The sequence below is a fragment of the Armigeres subalbatus genome, chromosome 1, assembly GCF_024139115.2.
Source record: "Armigeres subalbatus isolate Guangzhou_Male chromosome 1, GZ_Asu_2, whole genome shotgun sequence".
NCBI lineage: Eukaryota > Metazoa > Arthropoda > Insecta > Diptera > Culicidae > Armigeres > Armigeres subalbatus.
The window spans coordinates 302147018-302169975 of NC_085139.1; the positions used below are offsets into that span (position 1 = coordinate 302147018).

At 42.7% G+C, this 22958-nt stretch overlaps 2 protein-coding genes across 2 annotated transcripts; one reads left to right on the plus strand and one right to left on the minus strand.

Annotated features, from left to right (window-relative positions):
* Positions 1 to 4383: 4383 nt before the first annotated feature.
* On the minus strand, positions 4384 to 5555 carry LOC134207821 (general odorant-binding protein 99b-like). Its single transcript, XM_062683760.1, has 2 exons — positions 5484 to 5555; positions 4384 to 5409 (listed from the first exon to the last, which is right to left on the minus strand). The coding sequence occupies exons 1-2, from the start codon at positions 5544 to 5546 to the stop codon at positions 5014 to 5016; spliced, it is 459 nt and encodes a 152-aa protein (XP_062539744.1). The 5' UTR covers positions 5547 to 5555; the 3' UTR covers positions 4384 to 5013.
* A 9872-nt stretch (positions 5556 to 15427) lies between these two features.
* LOC134216783 (molybdenum cofactor sulfurase 2-like) lies at positions 15428 to 19976 on the plus strand. The gene is made up of 3 exons (XM_062695591.1): positions 15428 to 15594; positions 17708 to 18341; positions 18404 to 19976. Exons 1-3 carry the CDS (start codon positions 15525 to 15527, stop codon positions 19974 to 19976), a joined length of 2277 nt encoding a protein of 758 aa, XP_062551575.1. The 5' UTR covers positions 15428 to 15524.
* Positions 19977 to 22958: the final 2982 nt, after the last annotated feature.

Genomic DNA, 22958 nt, shown 5'->3' on the forward strand with positions numbered 1-22958 from the left:
GTGTGTGTGTGTATGTGTGTGTATGTGCGCACCAAAAGAGCAAAAAGTTTAGCTCACTTTTTTTGCACTTACCCTCAACCAATTTACTCGCAACAGGTTGCATTCGACGCAGTATACTGCCCCATTGTTTCCTATTGAAAATTGGCCGATTCGGACTATGGGCTTAGAAGTTATGGCCAAAATACTTTTCCTCATAAAAAAGCGCGTGAAAAAGTCTAGCTCATTTTTAATGCACTTACCCTAAACGGATTCCCTCACAACAGGCTGCATTCGACGCAGTATACTGCCCCATTGTTTCCTATTGAAAATTGGACGGATCGGCCAATGGGCTTGGTAGTTATGGCCAAAATACTTTTTCTCAGAAAAAAGCGCGTAAAAAAATCTAGCTCACTTTTAATGCACTTACCCTGAACCGATTTCCTCGCAACAGGTTGCATTAGACGCAAAATCTTGTCTCATTATTTCCTATTGAAAATTGGCCCAAACGGACGATGGGCTTAGAAGTAATGCCCAAAATACTATTTTTTACCGCACGAGAAAGGCATCATCACCGCTAGGTGGATTCATCTGGGTTTTTTATGGGTTTCGTTCACTTTCTTTGTTGAGAGATTAGCCAGCCGAGGGCTATGTATTTGTATTTGATTTTAGATTCCTGCCCAAAATATCGAATTTGTATGAATAAGCTGCAGGAGCTCTTTGAAAAAATCAATGAAAAACAAGACAAATTAGGATTTTTTAGATTACGACGGGACAGCACAATGAGGTCTAAAAAACGAGACTGTCCCGGTAAATACGGTACGTATGGTCAGCCTATTTATAATAAACCACAGGTGGTAGAAGTTATTTCATGAAACTCATTGCTGTTTGTAGTACTATTTACGAAAATAAAATGAATGACTAAAATATTAATTTTTTTTTTGGTTGTCACCCCAATCGGGTCGAAAACGTGACAAAATCGGGACGTGATAAAATCGGGGGTAGACAAAATCGGGGAGTTTTCAAAACATTTACCATATTTATATAAGTGAAGTTTATTATAAGTGAAGAAGTTTAGAAAAATGAAAAATATATTAAAAACTGCAATTGCAAAAAGGCCGCTACATGTTAGAGTCCTCATTTTGTGCCTTCAAACAAATTGCATATGTTGATTATTTGCTGCCACGTAATTTTGAGATTTTTTGCTAGTTCGGTATCATATTACAGATCAAAATACTTTTTGCAAGAAATAATAGATCTAAATTATGATGAAGGTATTTGTCAAGCAATTTGGCTTGAAATTATTCACATGAAATGATGTTGAAAGTTTTGATTATCTCATAAAATGAAAATGTTTGTACGATTGATCCGAATGATGATAAAACTAAATATTCATAAATAATATTCATAAATTTTGAAGGAAATGGTGTATCGAACTATGAAAAGGTGATGCTTGAAACGATTGCGCTTGAATCGAGTTTGGTAGGATAGGTAGGCGAAAGAAAACGATTGTATTATAACAAACTACACACATTTGTTTTATTTTCGGTCGTTCTCGTATGTTTTTTGAATCTGTTTAACCTAGAAAAATCAAATAGTTTGTTTTCCGAAATCGTACCTCAGAGTCAACTATCTCGGAAAAGAATTTCGATATATGTTATGGAGGAAGGCTCATATTCAAATTCAATAGTGGATCAGCATGGACAATCGATGGACAAATTTTAAAAATAAATCTGAAAAATGACAAATTTACGATAAAATCAAAGCCTAGGCCATCCTTGGACCAATAGTACAGAAAATAGTGCATTTTCAACCTTTTGGCATTCGTTCCAGTATATGAACTAGTAATTACTATGTTTAGACTTTGTACGAATACGAAATATAGCCAAGAGTTGTAGAGTCCTAACAGTGAATTTCTTTGAAAATTCTTTGAGTTGCTTAGTTATTTAACACTCGAGCACGCGCGTTGTTTAATTTTGTACAACACAAACATACCATGATACACAACACGGTCTTATACTTGTGTTGTGACACATATATGATACCAATATCACTGTACAGCATAAAATCATATGTCTGTCACCCAGAATTACGCTGGTATCACGATAGCACGATGATTTCCGTACCCTGCCCTTCTACCGTTGTATTTTACGAAACACAACACAATTTGTTGTTTGAAATGTCAAATACGCAGTTTGACATATGAAATAAAAACAAACATTTGCAAGCTGACTGAGTAAAAATCGTTTTTCTGCAATTCCAGATGATATTTTTCACAACATTGGTAAAATAATTATTCGTAAGCCCATTATTTGCTACAATTATGCTATGAAGATATTGATTTTGACAAATCTTGGGTTGTTTCCGGGAAGATCTACCACTTTTGCATGATATTCAATGGTTTAAGTTCTGTATTGTGTGATTTCGAACATTTTGTGCAAGGATCACATTGGTTTTAATTGGAATGAGGTCTGGGGATTGGAAAGGATGCGGGATCTTTGATTTGCCATTAGTCAGCATCTACTTTTTTAGATGGGAAACATGTTCTCTATCGTTGTTTTGGACAAATTCAAAATTGGATCTATAACCAAATGGTATTAAACGATCAGTGCCGTTTGTACTGAAATCACCCCAAACCATAGAATAACTAGAGTGATTAACGTCCGCATAAATAATTGCCCTGCGGAATATTTGCAAGAACTCGCATATTTCTACTAAAATACCTATACGCAGAATTGGAAAACTATGACGTTTTTTAATCGATGAATGAACTGCTGATGTTAATTCAACATTTATAAAATATGGGTAAATATTGTGTAATACTCATAAAAACTATAAACAGTTTATGATTTCTATACATTTTAATGAAAAGTATAGTTTTGGAAAGCGGTAGAATTAGTTTCAAAACAAGCTGTCAAATAGATACAACGGTGGAACCTCGAATGTGATGAGATAGTCTAATGAAAAAAAAAACAACAAACTTTCTATTATAGAAAATTTATGAGTCTATGATCCGCCTAGTAATCATAGGTTTCTTATTATTATTTATTTATTCAGACTAAGGCCGAAGTGGCCTGTGCGGTATATAAGAGTCTTCTCCATTCGGCTCGGTCCATGGCTACACGTCGCCAACCACGCAGTCTACGGAGGGTCCGCCAGTCATCTTCCACCTGATCGATCCACCTTGCCCGCTGCTGCGCACCTCGCTTTCTTGTGCGCGCCGGATCATTGTCGAGAACAATTTTCACCGGGTTACTGTCCGACATTCTGGCTACGTGCCCGGCCCACCGCAGTCGTCCGATTTTCGCGGTGTGAACGATGGATGGCTCTCCCAACAGCTGATGCAACTCGTGGTTCATTCGCCTCCTCCACGTACCGTCCGCCATCTGCACCCCACCATAGATGGTACGCAGCACTTTCCTTTCGAAAACTCCAAGTGCGCGTTGGTCCTCCACGAGCATCGTCCAGGTCTCGTGTCCGTAGAGGACTACCGGTCTAATGAGCGTTTTGTAGATTGCCAGTTTGGTACGGCGGCGAACTCTATTCGATCGGAGCGTCTTGCGGAGTCCAAAGTATGTACGATTTCCAGCCACTATGCGTCTCCGAATTTCTCTGCTGGTGTCATTTTCGGCAGTCACCAGTGGGCCCAAGTACACAAATTCTTCTACCACCTCGATTTCGTCACCACCGATGCAAACTCGCGGTGGGTGGCTCACATTGTCTTCTCTTGAACCTCTTCCTATCATGTACTTCGTCTTCGACGTGTTGATGACTAGTCCGATCCGCTTAGCTTCCCTCTTCAGTCTGATGTAGGTTTCCTCCATCTTCTCAAAGTTACGTGCCATAATATCTATGTCGTCGGCGAAGCCAAATAGCTGGACGGACTTATTGAAAATTGTACCACTCGTGTTAATCTCTGCTCTTCGTATTACCCCTTCCAAAGCTATGTTGAATAGCAGACACGAAAGACCATCACCTTGCCGTAACCCTCTGCGGGTTTCGAAGGGACTCGAGAATGCCCCTGAAACTCGAACTACGCACATTACCCGATCCATCGTCGCTTTGATCAACCGTGTCAGTTTATCCGGAAAACCGTATAGGTTTCTTATGCATCATTATATTCTGTAATATCGCAATGATGAGTATCAATTTTACAACCCACATAACAGTCTCTACGACCTCAACCCAACTCAACTCAACCCACATAACAGTCTACGTCTGCCTTCAAATAGCATTCAACTATGCTCTGTAGTACTTTGTGAAATTAAGTGCAACATCTCTCACGCACCAATTTGCATATTTAGCGACTGGGCACCCCATTCGTCACCGACGGAGAAAGCTTCCGATGAAAATGCATTCAAATGCTTCCTCTATTACACACGTCACGTCTGAGGCAACACCCTCGTTCCTTGGCACTTGTTTACTAACCCACATATTGCTGCATTGTATTAATTGAAAACCCATTTTACCATAACCTTGACTTCCGCCTGAACAATATTAACATCGAGGAAGGTAAAAAGCACTTTCTTCCTCTGCACAATATCGTTTCAGTATTTTCCCTTCGTCGTTTTCCGAGCACTTGGGTGGGCGTGGTGCGCCTCGCATCGCTTTTCGCAGGTGTAAAATGAATCGATTCAGATCGCTAACCAGTCAGAGGCATGCACCACTTAACCGCTTTATTTTTTCGAGTAAACAAGTTTTTTTTTGTTTTCACCATCTGCCGCAGTCAAAAGATGAATTACCATGGCTCATTGCTTTACAATCGGCCGACGACGATGCGCTGCTGCTGGAGATAGCTAAACGTGGCGAAAACCAAGATAATGGTAACATGCATGACGGGATAAGCGTTCCATGTTTCTTTTTATCTTGGGTTTGCGAAGACAAGAAATTGATTGGTGTATGCTAATCGTGCGAAACAATGGCGTCCAATCCGTGTCGAATGGGGTTTTCAAGCCATTTAACACAATGGGATTCGGAGGGGAAAGTGATTCCACACACTCGTTGTACTCATTTGGTCATTTACTTAGAAACAGACAATTAATGTCGCGCTGCTTTTGCGGCTCCCTTCCGGATATTCTTCAACATGGTCTGGAACTCCTCCTTGTAGCACTGGTAGATGGCAAAGACCCGGCCACAATAGTCATCGGACGGAAAGGCTTTCGTTTGCTGGGCAATGCACTTGTGGTGTTGATCGGCGAACAATTTCTCCTGAGCTGCTGGACGACCGGCACGGAACATCAGCCACGTATCGTGCATGTGGATTCCATTCAGATCATCGTAGACCCCAAAGTTCAGCGCTACACAGCGCATCATGCAATGGGTGTTGTGGTCATCCGGGAAGTCGCCATTTTTGTACCGTTCCACCAGCTCGGCCGATGGATTCTGCCCTTGAGTGCAAACCGCGATCAGTCGGTTAAGTATTTCTCCGGCCTCCTAAAGGTTGTCGGTAGGATAAAACGGTCGATGAGGATAATCGGATATTTGTATGTCCCGGATCGTATACTTACAACAGGAATTGTGAGGAGCACTCCAATGATCAACACAAAACGAAGGTATGGTACTAAGTTCATGTTTTGTTGTTTGACTCGAATGGTTCTGATTGGAACTTGCTGATGTTTCAACTATTTATACTGATCGGTCCGTAATAACCCATAACTATTGGGAACTTGCTACACTAAATCTAGAACAAAAGCTCCCATGAGGAAAATACCTAACACTATACGGTTTCTGTTAGAATGTATTTCTTCGACGTGGGTAACAGTTTGTGGCGTTCTATAGGTGTGTTCTATAACTCAATCAATCTTTTGATAATGTTATTCAAATTATCAAGTCATGATTGCTTTCTATCAGTGACGAAAAATGTGTGGTATTCTGAGCTAAGATTAGTATTAGGAATGATGATGTCTGAATCACTTGAAATATACATCGTCAATCACTTTTCAAACAGATAGCATAATAACGATACATCATTTTGACTGAGCGTACACTTGAGGCGTCGCTGTGCCAGTCTCTTAGAATCTTTCCCACGGTCTGTATGGGTATTTGGCTTAGTGAGTAGATAGGCTAATTAGTTAATCAAATACAAAATCAGCCACGACCTATCCTGATGTCTACCTGGATACCAGGTTGGCTATAGCGCCAATACACCTATGCCTGGCGTGTTGTAGAACTCTATAATCGTCGGTCTTGGGCGATGTTCCTGCAGTTTCCCCGATCGTTTAGGGTCCCCAGATCCGATCCCATCGAGTGCAACCAGCGCGTCTTAGTGGCCTTGCACAAAGTCACCGGCCTCTATCCGGTTTTCTGTTGAATATTGTTTTGCTACTCTTTCTTCCGACATTCTCACTTCAGTGACCACCCCACTGAAGTCTACCGTATTTTAAACGATTCACAACATTTTCATCTTAGCACACTTGATACAATTCGTGATTCATGTGTCTACGCATCATACCATTTTCTTGTTTCCCTCCTAATATTGTATGCCACATTTTTCGCTCGAAAACCCCGAAATTGCCCGTTTCATGCCCGTAAAGGGCCACTGGTAGATTCAGAGTTTTTTACAGACCCAAATTCGTTTCCGTCCGCAGATCCTAAATGCCTATGGTGACGTAGTTGACTGAATTCCTATGGTGATAATAGTTGACAAAACAACCATTACACCCTCGCATGTATTTGGGATGATTAAGGACAAACATCGCAACTTAAATACATTTCAACCCGTAAATTCTTGAATGAGGTGAGAACCTTCTGTGTCTGCTGTGGACAGCGCATGTAAAGGGATTCGCAACAGCTGTCATTGGTAGTTTTGTCCAGCGAAAGAAATAACATTCTGGAGGAGGTTCAAACGATGGAGGAGCTATCGTTGCCCAGCCAAACCGTTTTGTATAAACAGATGTCATAGCGCTATACGCATTTCAAAGGACTATTGGTTAGGAGTTTCAACGAGGCTGTTCCGAATCTACTTATAGGAGTCAACAATTTGAGCTTAATGGTTCCCCTGAAAACGGTGAAATCGACAGGTCAGTTACTCATCGACCGAACTGATCAGCTGAAACGTTGGGTCGAGCACTTCAAGTTTTGATGACCGACGAACCATCAACATCTTGCCATGAGCCGCCAAGAGTGCGATCCATTAACCACGTCCATTCCGAAGCTCCATCATTGCAGGAAATTGAAGCAGCTATCCGAGAAGAGAGAAAAGACACAACTCTCCGACGGCAGCAGGCATGATTCCGCCCGCAAGCTCATGTGTGGACCATATTGGCACGCTCCGTATCATCCTCGAGCTGGTCAATTAATTCCAAGAGTCCCTCTATTTGATATTCATTGAGTACGAAAAAGCTTTCGATCGTCTGAAACACGAAAAGGGAGCTCGGACACAATAGTCGGCCTCACCTAAGCGCAGGACGAAGCTTTTACGTGCAGCGTCCTGCATAACGCTCTGAATGAATTAAAAAATGGATATAAAAAATGTCCGATTTTTATACATTCCCTATTTTATAACTTAAAAATTCACCAGGGGATGGTACCATGAAAAACCGATATCAACAAAAATTCAAGAGCGTAAATAGCGGTGGGTAGACAACATATTGCAAAAGATAAAAGATCGAATCTGCCAGCAAACGCTGGATTGGAATTAGCCAGTGTATCACAGCAGAGGCAGACCCAGGGGCTCGTGGCAACGCAGCCTCAACTATGAGTAGTCCTACTTTTGATGGAAATTTAGTAAAATTCCATGGGAAGAAAAAAGAGGACAAAACAATTTTACTCAGTCACAAAGTAGATGAAAATTAGAGTGTGTCTGAAACTCGATTTGGGCAATGTACAACATGTGGAAGATTTAGTTCGAACAATGTATTGGGGGTAACCACTTCCTTCGGTGGGGTTCGATCTTCGATCCCACGAAACCAGTACGCTAGACAGGTGCTTTCCCTACTAAGCTACGAAGGACCTCCTTCGTCCTCCGCACTTAGAAGGCTTGTAGCCTGCGAGTTACAATTAACCCGTTTTGTTTAGTCTTGTCGCCGAATGTACTTTGGGTAGTTTGTGTGTCGCTTTAACTGGCTACCCACTATGCTTTTGTTTTAATGGAAACATGCACCACCACTGTAGATTTGTAAATATTTGAGTTCGTTTGTTTTTCAATCGAAGTTTGTTTAGATTTTGTTGTTTAGCGTTTTGTTTTGTTGCTTATGAATTATATTGTCCGTTAAGTTAGATTTTAAAATAAAGTTAGTGCCAGAGCTCCTCCCGTAGGCTAAAAAGCGACATCAATACAAGCAGCATAACAGTCGAGCACGGTGGCAGGAGCGATGGCGATTATTTGTTTTTGGTCTGGTCGATGACGTGAAAAGGGAAAAAGTTACGAACCGTGAACTAGATCAGACCCCTCCCCAGCTGTCTGCGAGTCAGGGGGTTCTGCCTAGGATGTGGTGGGGTTAACAGGGGGCTCTGAAACCACTAGTATCCGCAAGCAGACCCTATCAAGCGACCGTGTGCCGCTTAAAGCACACAGAGTGAGGGGTGCTTTGGTGGCAAATGGGTGGCAGCGGGTGGTACCCGCACACCCCCAAGTGGTGCACAAATGGTGCAAGTGCAGGGGAGATGAGGGTATTAATGGGGGATAATCTCTCTGGGGGTAATATCCTCACGGAGTAAGTTCTCGGATGTAAGGGTGAGCACACAAGTAAGTCTCACATAGTAAGGATGGTTGGTCGAGTGGCTGCTTAGGCAGTAGGGTGGCAGTGGGTGGTACCCACACACCCGCAGTGAGGGTCCCTGCTTAACAGGGAAGTGAAGTCTGCTTCGGCAGTAGAATGAGTGGTCTACCCACGCCGGGGGGATTGTTGTCATGGTGAGGTGCTAAGCAACCAGGGGACCAGCTATGTTTACATTCTCTCTGGATGGGTGGACAAGTAGGGTTCTCTAGTGCAGGACTAGAGAACCACTACATTGAGTGAGGTCAACCTGGACAGCGAGGCACCAGACTGGGGTATCTCCTGTAAGATACCTTAACCTCCTGACTGGTGCTGAGGATCCGCTGCCTGGGTTGATGGGTGATTGGTCTGCCTCGTAGCCGAGGTAAGACTGGCATAGGATTCACTGCCCTAGGGTCGCCTCCGGCTTGGCAGACAGGTGGTGCCACCCTGTTGCAGGACGGAGTGGATACCACCCTAAATGAGGACTGTCTGTGTTGTGGGATATCAGCATGAGGTGCCTCCTGCAAGGTACCTGCAATTTCCTTGCTGTTATTCCCGTAGCACAGGCAGGTGAGTGTTGGGGCACATTTGGTGCCAGTGTGTCGTTGTGCACAGGTGGTGCATGGGACGTTAAGGAGAGAGCGCATTGCTCAAATAGTCGCACACCCCCTGGGTTCGCCGCCCCAGGTATCTGATAGCAGATTTCCGTTACCTTCTATGAAAAAAGGGGGTAAAAGTGCCGGTTCGTGTACTAGTGCAGTGCAGTGCAAGGATGTTGGATCTTCGCCATAGTGGGAAGCTAATCGCCAATGAGAAATTCGCTTTCCGGCGGCCCAGTCAAGCATCCATAAACACTCCCCGTTCTCGCTTCGGACGAACGGAGAACGAAGACAGACGCGTAAAAATGGGCTTACCGTCTGTAGTGGTGTACCATGGTCACTACTGGGACTGCTTACGGGGAGTAGATAGGTCCGGTGTATTTACACACCAGTCAGTGTCGCTATAGGGGGGATCCGACAAAGGAGCTTGCTCTTACCCCTAGCTAATAGTTAAGGACGGCTGCCGTGGCAGTCTGTAAAGTCCGAGAGTGAGAAAGTGGGAGGAGAAGAAGGAGCAGAGGAGATGAAGAAGAAAAAAGGACGGAGGAAGAAAGCGAGAGTCCAGTTACCTAGCCACTGCCGTGCTGCCGTAGGCGAAGAGGCCTCAACGAGAGCAGTGAGTCGACCAGTGCTGTAGTAAGGGAGGAGACAGAAAGTCAGATAGAATATAAGGTTTTGAAATTCTGAAATATTTTTCCTTTTTCTCATTTTGTCCATTCGCGAAGGTAAGTGGAAGTACTCTGCTCTAGGCCTCCCTGCCGAGGTAAATTGTATGAGGGGAAGTTCAGGGCTTTCAGGCTACTGATGAGATCAATTTTTTAACACATAGCCGAACTCTCGCAATCTATTTTTAAAACCAACTCTTTCACACGCATTGTTTTGTGCAATGTCAACCGAGTAGGATGAGTATTTAGTTATGTCTGGATGGGTCTCTCAACAGCTGATGCTACTCGTGGTTCATTTGCCTCCTTCACTTACAGTCCGCCATCTGCACCCTACCACAGATGGTACGCAGCACTTAACTTTCAAAAACTCCAAGTGTGCGGTGTTCCTCCACGAGCATCGTCCAGGTCCGGTGTCAGTAGTAGAGAACTACCGGTCTAATGAGCGTTTTGTAGATAGTCAGTTTGGTACGGCGGCGAACTCTATTCGATCGGAGCGTTTTGCGGAGTCCAAAGTACGTACGATTTCCTGCCATGATGCGTCTCCGAATTTCTCTGCTGGTATCGTTATCGGCGGTCACCCAAGTACACGAATTCTTCAACCACCTCGATTTCGTCACCACCGATAGAAACTCGTGGTGGGTGGCTTACATTGACCTCTCTTGAGCCTCTTCGTGTCATGTACTTCGTCTTCAACATGTTGATGACTAGTTCAATTTGTTTAGCTTCGATTTTCACTCTGATGTAGGCTTCCTCCGTCCTCTCAAAGCTACGTAGCATAATATCTATGTCGTCGGCAAAACCAAATAACTGGACGGACTTCGTGAATATCGTACCACTCGTGTCAATCCCTACCCTTCGTATTACTCCCTTCAAAGCGATGTTGAATGGCAGACACGAAAGACCATCACTTTACCGTAACCATTGCGCGTTTCGAAGGGACTTGAGAATGCACATCACCCGATACATCGTCGCCTTGATCAACCGTATCAGTTTATCCGGAAATCCGGTTTCGTCCATTAGGTGCCATAGCTGGTCTCGATCGATTGTATCATATGCGGCTTTGAAGTAGATAAATAGATGATGTGTGAGATCATTGTATTCGCGGCATTTCTGCAATACCTGACGTACGGCGAACACCTGGTCTGTGGTAGAGCGTCCACCCATAAATCCTGCCTGGTACTGCCCCACGAACTCTCTTGCAATTGGTGTTGGTCGGCGGCATACAATTTGGGAGAGTACCTTGTAGGCGGCGTTCAGCAATGTGATTGCGCGGTAGTTGCTACAATCCAGCTTATTCCCCTTCTTGTAGATTTTCAAAATAGAAAAAAAAAAAACATTTTTTTCAAAAATGGTGGCAATACATAGTAATTAATGCAAAAACATGCAAAATGATAGAAAATATGCGATCTATTCCCCTAAAGTGCTTTTTTGACCTTTCTTATGTGATTTTTTCAGTACATTTTACGATGCATGAGAAAGGCATCATCGCCGCTAGGTGGATTAATCTGTTTTTTTTTTAATGCGTTATTATCAGTTCGTCAATACCAGATTATGAACTCGAGATTTAACATGTTTCATATCGAACGCGGATCCGTAAATCATTAGTTCGTGATTGAACAAGTTTTGATCGGACGAAAATCTGGGTGCTTACTGCTTAGTTTTGTTTTGTGCGGTGGGAAAGTAAAGCATTCAGCTCGCGATGGAATATGTTTCGTATCGGTCGTGGATCTGGGTGCTTAGTTTTGTTTTGTGCGGTCGAAAAATAAAACAATTAGTTTGTTGATCGTGTTTCGTATAGGACACAGAACTTTCGCGAGATCCTTGAAGTTTGTTCTCTGCGCGATCCGAGATATTTTGTTTTGCTTGCGTGTTACACAAAGTAAATCAATTGAAACGCGTTTCTTATTTGCATTTAATATAATTTAATATAATCGCATTTAATGTAAAATAGATCGCTTCACTTACCAAAGTGAATCCAGAGCAAATATCCCTTAAAACTAACATGTTGCCAAATCTCAAAACAATTGTGGAGATGCAGAAGTGTTCTCGGTCTTTAGTAGCAATGAGATTCGAACTAACAATACTTCCTTTCCTATAAAACCATAAGGAAGTGGTGGGCGCCGTTCTTCTTCTTAATGGAATTACATCCCCACACTGGGACAGAGCCACCTCGCAGCTTAGTGTTCTATTAACATTTGCTTGAAAAATCTTGAAAATATGCACTACAGTGTACTTTTTTCAAAAAACTTACGTTGTCTTTGCTCTGGGGTCAAATTGACCCCAAATTGAAATTGCTATAACTTTTTTAATGTTGGGCCGATTTTGGATTTTTAGGGCTGTTTCGATCGAGAGATAATTTAATCATCTTTCAGGTCGTAACCAAATATTGACTATTGGTGGGCGGGTACATCGCAGGGAGGGGTTTTAGTGAACAAGGGTACAAAAACAGTGATTTTTCATAATTATTTTACTTATATCCGAAAATCCTACCCATTTTGAACTGCACCTTTTCAAAAAGATTATGCAGGAAGGCGTGTGCTTTGGCATGAGGCGTTGATAAGTTTAGAACATGGCCGCCAGGTGGTGGTATATTTGAATTCATTATTTTAGACTACACAGCAAATAATTTTGAAAATTCAACGACCTGTAAAATTGCACCTAGTCCCAACAAACGAATAAAAACTCGATATTCAATTAAATTTGATTGATTTTTACAAGCAAGTACGGTTTAAATTTATTTCGATTTGAAGGAACAGTAAGATCGATTGAATGTTACGTTTATTTGCATGCTCCAAATATGTGCATGAAAATCACAACATATTTTTATCTGTGTACTCAAGTAATTCTGATATATGGAATTTTCCTCAATGTAAATATTCTTATCGCACTAATTTGAAATTTGTAAAGATGACATCTTTAACAAAGTTCATCTGGTGGGAATGGACTGTCATGTGACGGAATAAATAATTAGGAAATTTACAAATAGGCGGCGCTAGTGTACTTGCAATATTCTTGCATGTTTGAAATATTGCTTTAGCTTGAGATCCCTCATACCTACACCCAAGTTATATTCGGCAACATTGTTCAGGATGTACAGGACTACAAAGCGGTGCTCAATATAATGAGCACTTCCTCCAAGATGCGGCGCTAGAGAGCTGTTATATTTGAGTATATTGTTCCATGTGAGATCTGATGTATTTTGGTTTGTAGCATTTTTGGCAAACATAAATGTTGTGGTAGAGTTCATCAAAAATTTTCTTTGTATTCAACCTGCTCCAGCGATGGTGCAAATAATAGAAAGTGTTCACAGAATATGTTTTAGGTCATCCAAGAAAACCCTGGAATTAAGGTCTTTGGGTCTACATGCGTAACCAAAGATCAGCCAATTTGCGCCTATTTGTAAAATTCCCAATTATTACTTCAGTCACAAGACAGTCCATTTCCACTAGACGACCTTTGATCAAGACGCCATTTTAACAAATTTTAAATTTGTGCGATAAGAATATTTACCCTGAGGAGAATTCTATATATCGGAATATCTTGAGTAGTCTAAAATAATGAATTCAAATATACCACAACCTGGCGGCTAAGTTATAAAACTTATCAACGCCTCATACCAAAGCACAAGCCTTTCTGTATAACTTTTTAAAAAAGGTGCAGTTCAAAATGGGTAGGATTTTCGGATATAAGTAAAATAATCATGAAAAATCACTGTTTTCATACCCTTGTTCACTAAAACCCCTCCCCGCGATGTACCCGCCCACCAATAGTCAATATTTGATAGCGACCTGAAAGATGATTAAATTATCTTTCGAAACAGCCCAAAAAATCCAAAATCGGTCCAACAATAAAAAAGTTATAGCAATTTTAATTTGGGGTCAATTTGACCCCAGAGCACAGACAACGTAAGTTTTTTTGAGCACAGACAGAAGGTTAAGCACTTCCACATTAATTAACTGCGAGGTTTCTAAGCCAAGTTACCATTTCTGCATTCGTATATCATGAGGCTAACAACGATGATACTTTTATGCCCAGGGAAGTCGAGACAATTTCCAATCCGAAAACTGCCTAGACCGGAACCGGGAATCGAATCCAGTCACCCTCAGCATGGTCTTGCTTTGTAGCCGCGCGTCTTACCGCACGGCTAAGGAGGGTCCCTTATTGACTAAAAATGCGTGAGCTTCCGAAACGTGTATATTGAGAATGGATAGCTAATCCCAAGCCTCTTCTTCTTCTTTGGCTCTACATTCCAACTTGGTCTGCTTTCCAATTTAGTGTTCTATTAGCATTTCCACACTTTTTAATAGAAAGCTTTTCTATGCCCACCATTGCATGAGTATGTATCCTGTGTGGCAAGTACAATGGATACACTATGCCCAGGGAGAATATTCCCACCCGAAAACATCCTGGACCGGACCGAGAATAGAACTCATTATCTCCAGATTGGAAATTCTATGCCTTTGCTCGAAAGGCTAACTGGAGACCCAAGCTCCACTTATATGATTCTCTGTGCAAGTTCTAGTCAATCACGGAGTAGCAACTACGGTCATAATGGGCATGCTCATTATCAGTATGTCAATACAATATTATATATGGTCGGGCTTCAGCCGAACCGCACTAAGCGGCTTTTCGACTGGCTTGTGATATTTTGTTCGTTCAAAGACAACGGAAATAGTTTCATACAAAATTAGGCGTAGATTTGCAGTAGGATATCCTCAGTTATGGGGCTGAGGAATATCCGATACGATTTGCGACTAATTAAATCTGCTAAACAAAAGTTTGAGCAGAAAAATGGGTAATTTTTCGTTGGCGCTTGGTGCGATTTGGCTGAACCCCGACCATATGATGCTGTACTGAACACATATTTTACATTTGATACTACCTACCTCACGTTTACGATTTCCAGACTAATTTTAAACTTTATAATGAGTTGCATCGCAGGTGAATAATGGGATTGCCACTTAAGAGTTGATCTGCCCAGGTACGAAAGAACCTATAATCAACGTCTACTAACATAAGATCATCACACCAATTACTTCGGGATTTCATACGAAGATAAACGACGCGTACAATATAAATCATATTGACAACGAACAATCCGGAGATTCCTAATCGATGCCGAGCCGGGTGCCAACCAATAACCCGAACAGATTGTATGCAAATTCGGTACCGATGTGCGCCGGTTGGTTTCTAAGTGCGCAACATAATGCACGATTCAGGAATGATTATTCCACAAGGAAAAGTCATATCTAGCAAAAAAAACCGTTGCATATCATTGTTGCTGGGGTAGGAGCAGAGGGAGGCTCAACTGATATTGGTTGAGGAATGATCTTTCCAGATTCCCACAGGGGATTCAAGAATATGATTGATAAATCGTTATGTTTGCGTCATGATTAAATTCAAGTTCGGTTGCTGTGCACCAAAGGGTTAGAATAATAGAAACCAACCTCAGCTCGGATTGATCATTCGGGTGCCGACGTTGGGCGAGTGAAAAGTGTTTTGATTTAAGGGTAATAAACTAAGAAAAAGGAAAACGACGTTTGTCAAGAAGGCTTTTAAACAATTTGTGCAAACACACAATAAAGATGGAGTTTGTACAGGAATATACCGCCGAAGAGGCGTACCATATTGAAAAAGAGTTTACGCGATTGAAAGGTATGAAAAACCGAATAACTCCGAGTATCGAAAGAGGCTTAGTGTCGTTTTGATGAGGTCCGCAACGTTAGGCATGAGTACGTTAAGCATAATGCAACGTACACACCAGTCAAGCAGTTTGACGAACATTGACTCCGCCCCCAAGAAAACGCTTCGGTTGCTGCTTTGTTTGAACGTGTGTGAAGTTGTTCGAACAACCATTTGACAGTTGGCGGCTCGGTTGGAAAAAAATAAAACGGTTTGATTTTGGTTTGAGTTGTCGGGGGTTCGCCGAACATGTTTGAGCATTTGTAGTGAAGTTGCACAAACCCTCATATGTTTTTTGATGGTTGGTGCTCAAGTTGGCGCTTCGGTCGTTCGTGTGTGATATTGTTGGTCGAATAAATTGATTGTTCGTGTCGCTGTTGGTAGGGCCCTCCTTAGCCGTGCGGTAAGACGCGCGGCTACAAAGCAAGACCATGCTGAGGGTGGCTGGGTTCGATTCCCGGTGCCGGTCTAGGCAATTTTCGGATTGGAAATTGTCTCGACTTCCCTGGGCATAAAAGTATCATCGTGTTAGCCTCATGATATTACGAATGCAAAAATGGTAACCTGGCTAAGAAACCTCGCAGTTAATAACTGTGGAAGTGCTTAATGAACACTAAGCTGCGAGGCGGCTCTGTCCCAGTGTGGGGATGTAATGCCAATAAGAAGAAGAAGAAGAAGTCGCAGTTAGAGAAACTTGATGGATGTTTGAATAAACGAGAGGTGGAGTCAATGTTGGTCAAACTGCTTGACCGTGTGTACGTTCCATAATGGACCTTAGGCACAATTCTTGCTTCTTTGAATTATAAGTTGTTCTTTTGGTCTCTCTCATCCATTATTCCTAACGTACTAATGCCTATCGTGGTTGTTGTTTTTGTTGCATATTTGATATCTTCATTTTCTAAAAATGCATTTCAGTAACGCTAACTGACAGTATCCACAAAATTTCGCGTGATTTAGCTAGGTAACGCTGGAAGCAGATGCTAAATATGTTCGTGTTCTTGAAGGCAGTGAGTATTGGGCAGTTGTTTGTCAAATTTGGCTATTTGGTACTAGTTGCGTGAAGAATGTGTTTCTATCATCATCAATATTTCTGGAGAAAAAGCTTTATTTTTATGATAGAAACGACTGTTCAACCTCAGCATGGATCTCCATTAGGGTGGCTCAAATTAGTATGGGAAAAACTTTTTTCATTTTTTTTGGTGGGCCGGCCTCTTTTTCGGTTCTATTTGATGCCCTGATGCTCTGGACAAAATTTCAGCCAAATCGGTCAACGTTTGGGCGGTGCTAAACTCGTTGGAAGTTTATATGGAAAAATGTATGCAGAAACATCCAAATACAGTGAATTGCAGTTGGACGGCACAACTTACGATGAAGAACTATTATACTCATTCAGATCTTGAAGAATTTAATACAGAATGTTATGCAGAAAACCGCGAGAAGATTAGATTTTGCCCGGCTAAGTTATTAGCATTTCTCTGAAGTGAGGTTTGAGCAAATTTCGTTTCTTTTACCTTTGAAAAGAAATAAATTCACCCCTACAACACTCCAGTAAAATGCTAATATCTTTGCCTAATAAACTCTAATCCTCTCGCGGTTTTCAGCATAACATTCTGTATTTAATTCTACAAGAACTGAATGAGTATCATTGTTCTTGATCGTAAATTGTGCCGTCCAACTGCAAATCACTGTTTTTGGATGTTTCTGCATACATTTTTCCATATAAACTTCCAACGAGTTTAGCACCGCCCAAACGTTGACCGATTTGGCTAAAATTTTGTCCAGAGCATCAGGACATCAAAGAGAACCGAATTAAAGGGCAGCTCATCAAAAAATTGAAAAAGTGTTTTTTGAGCCACCCTAATCTCCATATTACGTGATCCTGGCTGTTGTCGATCACGATGAAAGCTATTCAACTGATCCGTGTTGCAACTACTTGGTAGATGTTTATTTCTAAACGTGTGCGCTGTGGATTCCGTCCAAATTTCATCTTAATAATTCTATAGCTCGTCAAGCCTTTATGAGAACATTGAGTCATGAAAAATAAAGTGTCAGATTTTCATTCTAATGAACTATTTTAATGTTTCAGGAAAGTACTACATGGATCACGCCGGAACTACGCTCTACGCGGAGTCGCAAATCAAAGCCATACAAACCATGCTCACCGGGAACCTCTTCTGCAATCCCCATAGCAGCCCATTGACGGGAAAAATGCTCCAACAGGTCCGGCATCGTTTGCTCCAGTTCTTCAACATTCGAGGTTCGGAGTACAGTTTGGTGTTCACATCCGGTGCCACTGCAAGTCTAAAACTTGTGGCGGAAAGCTTCCAGTTCCGTATACGGGGTAAAACTGAATCCGACGAAGGAACATTCGTTTACCTGCGTGATAATCACACCTCGGTTCTGGGGATGCGAGCCATTGTAGGGACCAATCGAATCAAAGTAATTGAACGAAAAGACTTACTGCGTTACATGGACGGGTCGGCCAAACGGATCGGGAAATCCAAAGCATCGTTGTTGGTTTTTCCAGCGCAGAGCAACTTCAATGGAACCAAATATCCGCTAGAATTGATCGAAAAGGTGCAGCAAAATGGACTGATCGGATTCGACAACGAACGGTTCTACGTTTGTCTGGATGCTGCCAGTTATGTATCGACCAACTTTTTGGATTTGAGTCGCTTCAAACCGGACTTTGTGTGTATGTCATTTTACAAAATTTTCGGGTAAGTTCGAATACGAAATTAAAGCAAAACAAATAATCTCAGTTATTGTCAACTATTTGCAGCTATCCAACGGGTTTAGGAGCACTGTTGATCCGAAAGGGATCTGAGGATGTTTTGGATAAGAAGTACTACGGTGGTGGAACAATTAAGATCCTACTCAGCGGGCAGAATCTGCATCTCAAACATGATGACCTGGTGGAACGGTTCGAGGACGGTACCCAACCGTTTCTTTCGATCCTATCACTGCTAGAGGGCATGAGCACCATCCAAAGATTAATCCCGCCGGCCAAGGGATGTCGATCCATGGAGCGCATTTCGAAGCATGTGTTCAATTTGGCGAGATACTGCTACCAGAAGTTGGCAGCGTTACGACATGCTAACGGGAGAAAGGTTATTCTGTTCTACGTGGATACGCATTATGAAACATCCGATCACCAAGGAGGAATCGTCACATTTAATTTGTTAAAATATGACGGAAGTTATGTAGGTTTCTCGGAGTTTGCGAAAGTTGCAGGTCAGCATGAGATCTATCTACGAACAGGTTGCTTCTGCAACGCTGGAAGTTGTCAGACAAACCTTGGGCTATCCGACGAGACTATACTGATGTTCTTCAAAATGGGTAAGATCTGCGGGGATGACACGGACATGATTGAAGAACAACCGACTGGTACAGTTCGTGTCTCATTTGGCTACATGAACAAAAAGGAAGATGTTGATAAATTGATTGAGATGGTTCAGAACTGTTTTGTTTCCAAAACGGTGATTAAAATAGCAAGGGTTATCCCTATGAGAAACCTGGCCAATAGTGGACTTGTTTTAAAAGCGATCAATGTTTACCCGATACGATCGTGTGGTCCGTACCAAGTAACGAGCACTTGGCCCTTGACAAATCGTGGCTTGAAGTATGATCGTGAATTTACGATTGTCGACAGCAACGGAAATCCACTGTTGCGAAATAAGCAAACCGAGCTATCTATGATCACGCCTAAAATTGATCGAAGTCGTAACCTTCTTATCTTAACACATCCCGCTATGGAAGATCTGATACTGAAGCTAAACCAGCTCCCAAAGCGATCGATCGTTCTATCAAATGACGAGCAATCGGTCGATTGTGGTGACACGGCAGCCGCTTGGGTCAGCCGAGCATTGTGTTTGCCGAGACTTCGTCTATTGCGTGACCGGAATAAACCCGAACACAAACTTCTGATGCTCGATTGGAACGCGTTGAAAAAGTTAGGCGATGAAAAAGCAGACGATCGAACTATCACCTGGCTTATAAACCATCTGCGGGGCAGCTTGATTGTGGAAGGTAACACCCAAGCGGATTGGCAAGCCTGGAAGGAGATCAACGTTGGTATACAGCGATTCAAGATAGCGGGAAATTGTACTCGATATCCGATAATCCATGTTGATCAAACGGGTGATTCCATTTCGACAAATACTTTCAAAGCGATCGCCAACGTGTTCACCAAGAAGATTCCACTGGGGGTTCACCTGACAGCTGTAGATGACAAAACGCCGGACGAAAACCTAGAATGTGGGACATTGGTGGAACCGATCCAACAGAACGATTCTTTTAAAGTCCAAAACATCGCAGACTGCGTTTCCACAACGTACAATTTTCTCGTTAAGTAAATTGTGATTATTTCTGTCCACGTCAGGCCTAGTTTTTTATTCCAAGCATCACAGCCATACACCGCAAACAACTTGAACTGGTAGTAAACAAACCCCGCCACGCTGTTTACTATTATGCAAATGCGAATGCTGCAAAACGGAGTCGCACCGGGCAGCAATCATCATTCATATGCAATTTTCCTAACTGGTGAGGGTTTTTTTTTCGCGTGCGATGATAAGTAGTTCACTCTCAAACCGTGTTCTCTATGGTTGAAGTGGCATGTAAAAATTTGCCGGTTATAGACACGCTAGGGCACTATTCGCAACATTTGAAGTGCCATCAGTCCTCCGTTCTGATAAGCGGACAAGCTCACGGGTGTGTCGAACGCGGCCCGGATCGTTCGATTCAGTTGTAAGCTAATTGTTTATTCTAATGGTTGTAATTAGCTCGCCGTCCTAGTCGGACTAACACGTTTTGGCTGTTAGGAAAACAAGTGGGAGCTTCCGTAGCCGGGCTGTAAATAGTGTGATGTAACGAAGCGGTGTGGTGATTTATTTTGACGAAGTTGCTCAGGAGCAAGCATCGTTGAGATTGATCTATCAATTGAGATGATTTACCACCTCGACGGCCTCAAGAGATCCTTCTTCTTTTTCTTCTTATTGGAATTACATCCCCACAATGGGACAGAGCCGCCTCGCAGCTTAGTGTTCATTAAGCACTTCCACAGTTATTAACTGCTAGGTTTCTAAGCCAAGTTACCATTTTTGCATTCGTATATCATGAGGCTAACACGATCACCAGGAACCGAATCCAGCCACCCTCAGCAAGATCTTGCTTTGAAGCCGCGCGTCTTACCGCACGGCTAAGGAGAGCCCCGGCTTAAGAGATCCAACTTTTCTAAAACTAAAAACACAAATCCAATGTTTTCTGAAACATAAATGGTTCTTCTGCTCATTGCAAGAAGGTTAGTTTCCGCATACATTTAATTCAGTCAGTGTCAAACGAAGCAGCATGTCTCTTGCGCATATCTAAAACCATATGGTCTGAAATTTGAGGAAAGATGTCTTGAAAGATACATTGACGCGATAAATGTGGAGGTTCTTCAACGGAATAATGTTACTATATCGAAAAGTTATCATTTTTGCTGACGTGGATTGTATGGTGCAAAGCAACGAATGTTCGATTATTTTTCCCCCAATACTCTGAATCAGCGGCTCGACAAACAGTTCGGTTGCCATTTTCACCAGATATCGACAAACCAGTTCTTGAATTAGATAGTGCGAACCACACGACCTTTCGACCAGCAGCTCCACGGCAATATCTTGTCCACGATCACGTCAATGTTCCCTTCCGCTATGGGCTAAACCACTTCGTCGGGGTTGGTAAGTATTCAGAAACCCAGCATCTTCCGAATCTGTTGACGAAGACCTGCCATCTATTACGTTTCAGAGTGCAACTGCTACAGTCGAACGCGACCAGTGGCTTAGAACCTTCTGACGACCCGTACAGACAATGATTCGCTATGCTCGTCGGCTAGCGGCCGTTCGGTCAACTCAACAGGCACGAATTGACAATAAGTTCTATCTTTGTCAATACGTATCGTACGAACTGGACTAGTCGTTTTCAGGCTCCACAGAAGCGCAGAGAAACAGGCGTATTAAACGACCACTTGGTGTAGGCGATGACGAAATATTTCATCAGCTTGTTCTGGTTCCAGAATGTTGGTGCCACCATCACGAACTATTGCTAAGAGTATCTCTTTCTTGCGACGTAGATCCGGATGGCGAGGATACACGAGTCTATCGTGAGGCAGTGTGCGACAATATCCACGTACATCGTCCCAAAGTATCAATGCCAATGAAGAAAAAAAAGCCGACAGAGTACTTTTCAACCGAGCAGGAGAAAGAGCGGACTCGTCGCATCTGGCGTCGCCAGGCGGTTCTTACAAATCGACATCGATTTCTCACATGATTGTATGTTGAACAGAGTTGAAGCACTGGGAATTTTCGTCGATTTCTGTTGAATACTGTCTGGTGATCCATATGCTAGCACTGTTGATGGACAGTGGCTATGATCAAGTCAAGTGTGTGGCGCCTGGTTAGCAGTACATATTGGATACCGATTCTAGGGTTCCGAGGATGACAAATGACCAGCGGTTCTCAACTTTTTTCTTGAGAGGTACCCCTTGGAACTTTTACATTAATTGAGGTACCCCCTCTCGAAATTAGGCTTCCAATTATTTTGAAAGAATAGTACCGAGCCCTTTGAAGGAAAGCTCCTTTGAGCTTTTGTATCCCTTTGAAGTATTCTTCCGCGCCTCTTCATTAGAGGCTTCTGAGCATCTTGTAAAGAGGCTTCCGAGCCTCTTGAAGGCGGTTTTTGAGCCACTAAAAAGGAGGCTTCCTTTGCAGCTTAAAACGACGCTTCCAAAGAAGGATTCTGAGCCTCTTGAATGGGGGCTTGCGAGCCTCTTGAAAGAAGGCTTCCGAGCCTCTCGAAAGAAGCCTTCTGAGCCTCTTGAAAGGAGGAGGCTTCTGAGCCTCTTGAAAGGACGCTTCCGAGCCTCTTAGAAGGAGGCTTTTGAGCCTCTTGAAAGGATACTTTTAAGTCTCCTGAAATGCGGCTTCCTACCCTCTTGAAAGGAGCCTTCCGAGCCTCTTGGAAGGAGGCTTTTGAGCCAATTGAAAGGAGGCTTCTGAGCCTGGAAGAAGGTTTTTGAGCCTCTTGAAAGGATCTTGAAAGGAGACTCCCAAACATCTTGAAAAGAGGCTTCCAAGCCTCTTGAAAGAAGGCTTCCGAGCCTTTCGGAAGAAGGCCCCAGACTCTTAAAAGGATGTTGAAAGGAGTCTTCCGAGCCTCTTGATAGGAGCCTCTTGAAAGAAGGCTTATAAGTCTGGAAGGAAGCTTTTGAGTCTATTGAAAGGAGACTTCTGAGCCTCTTAAAAGGAGGCTTCTGGGCCTCTTGAAAGGATATTGAAAGGAAGCTTCCGAGCCTCTTGAAA

Bases quoted from the DNA above. Each gene is read 5' to 3' on its own strand.
- LOC134207821 (XM_062683760.1), bottom strand. From the start codon at position 5,546: ATGAACTTAGTACCATACCTTCGTTTTGTGTTGATCATTGGAGTGCTC. The intron at 5,410-5,483 runs GTAAGTATACGA...GACAACCTTTAG, and splicing joins TGCTCCTCACAATTCCTGTT to GAGGCCGGAGAAATACTTAA.
- LOC134216783 (XM_062695591.1), top strand. From the start codon at position 15,525: ATGGAGTTTGTACAGGAATATACCGCCGAAGAGGCGTACCATATTGAA. The intron at 15,595-17,707 runs GTATGAAAAACC...TTAATGTTTCAG, and splicing joins AGAGTTTACGCGATTGAAAG to GAAAGTACTACATGGATCAC. The intron at 18,342-18,403 runs GTAAGTTCGAAT...AACTATTTGCAG, and splicing joins TCATTTTACAAAATTTTCGG to CTATCCAACGGGTTTAGGAG.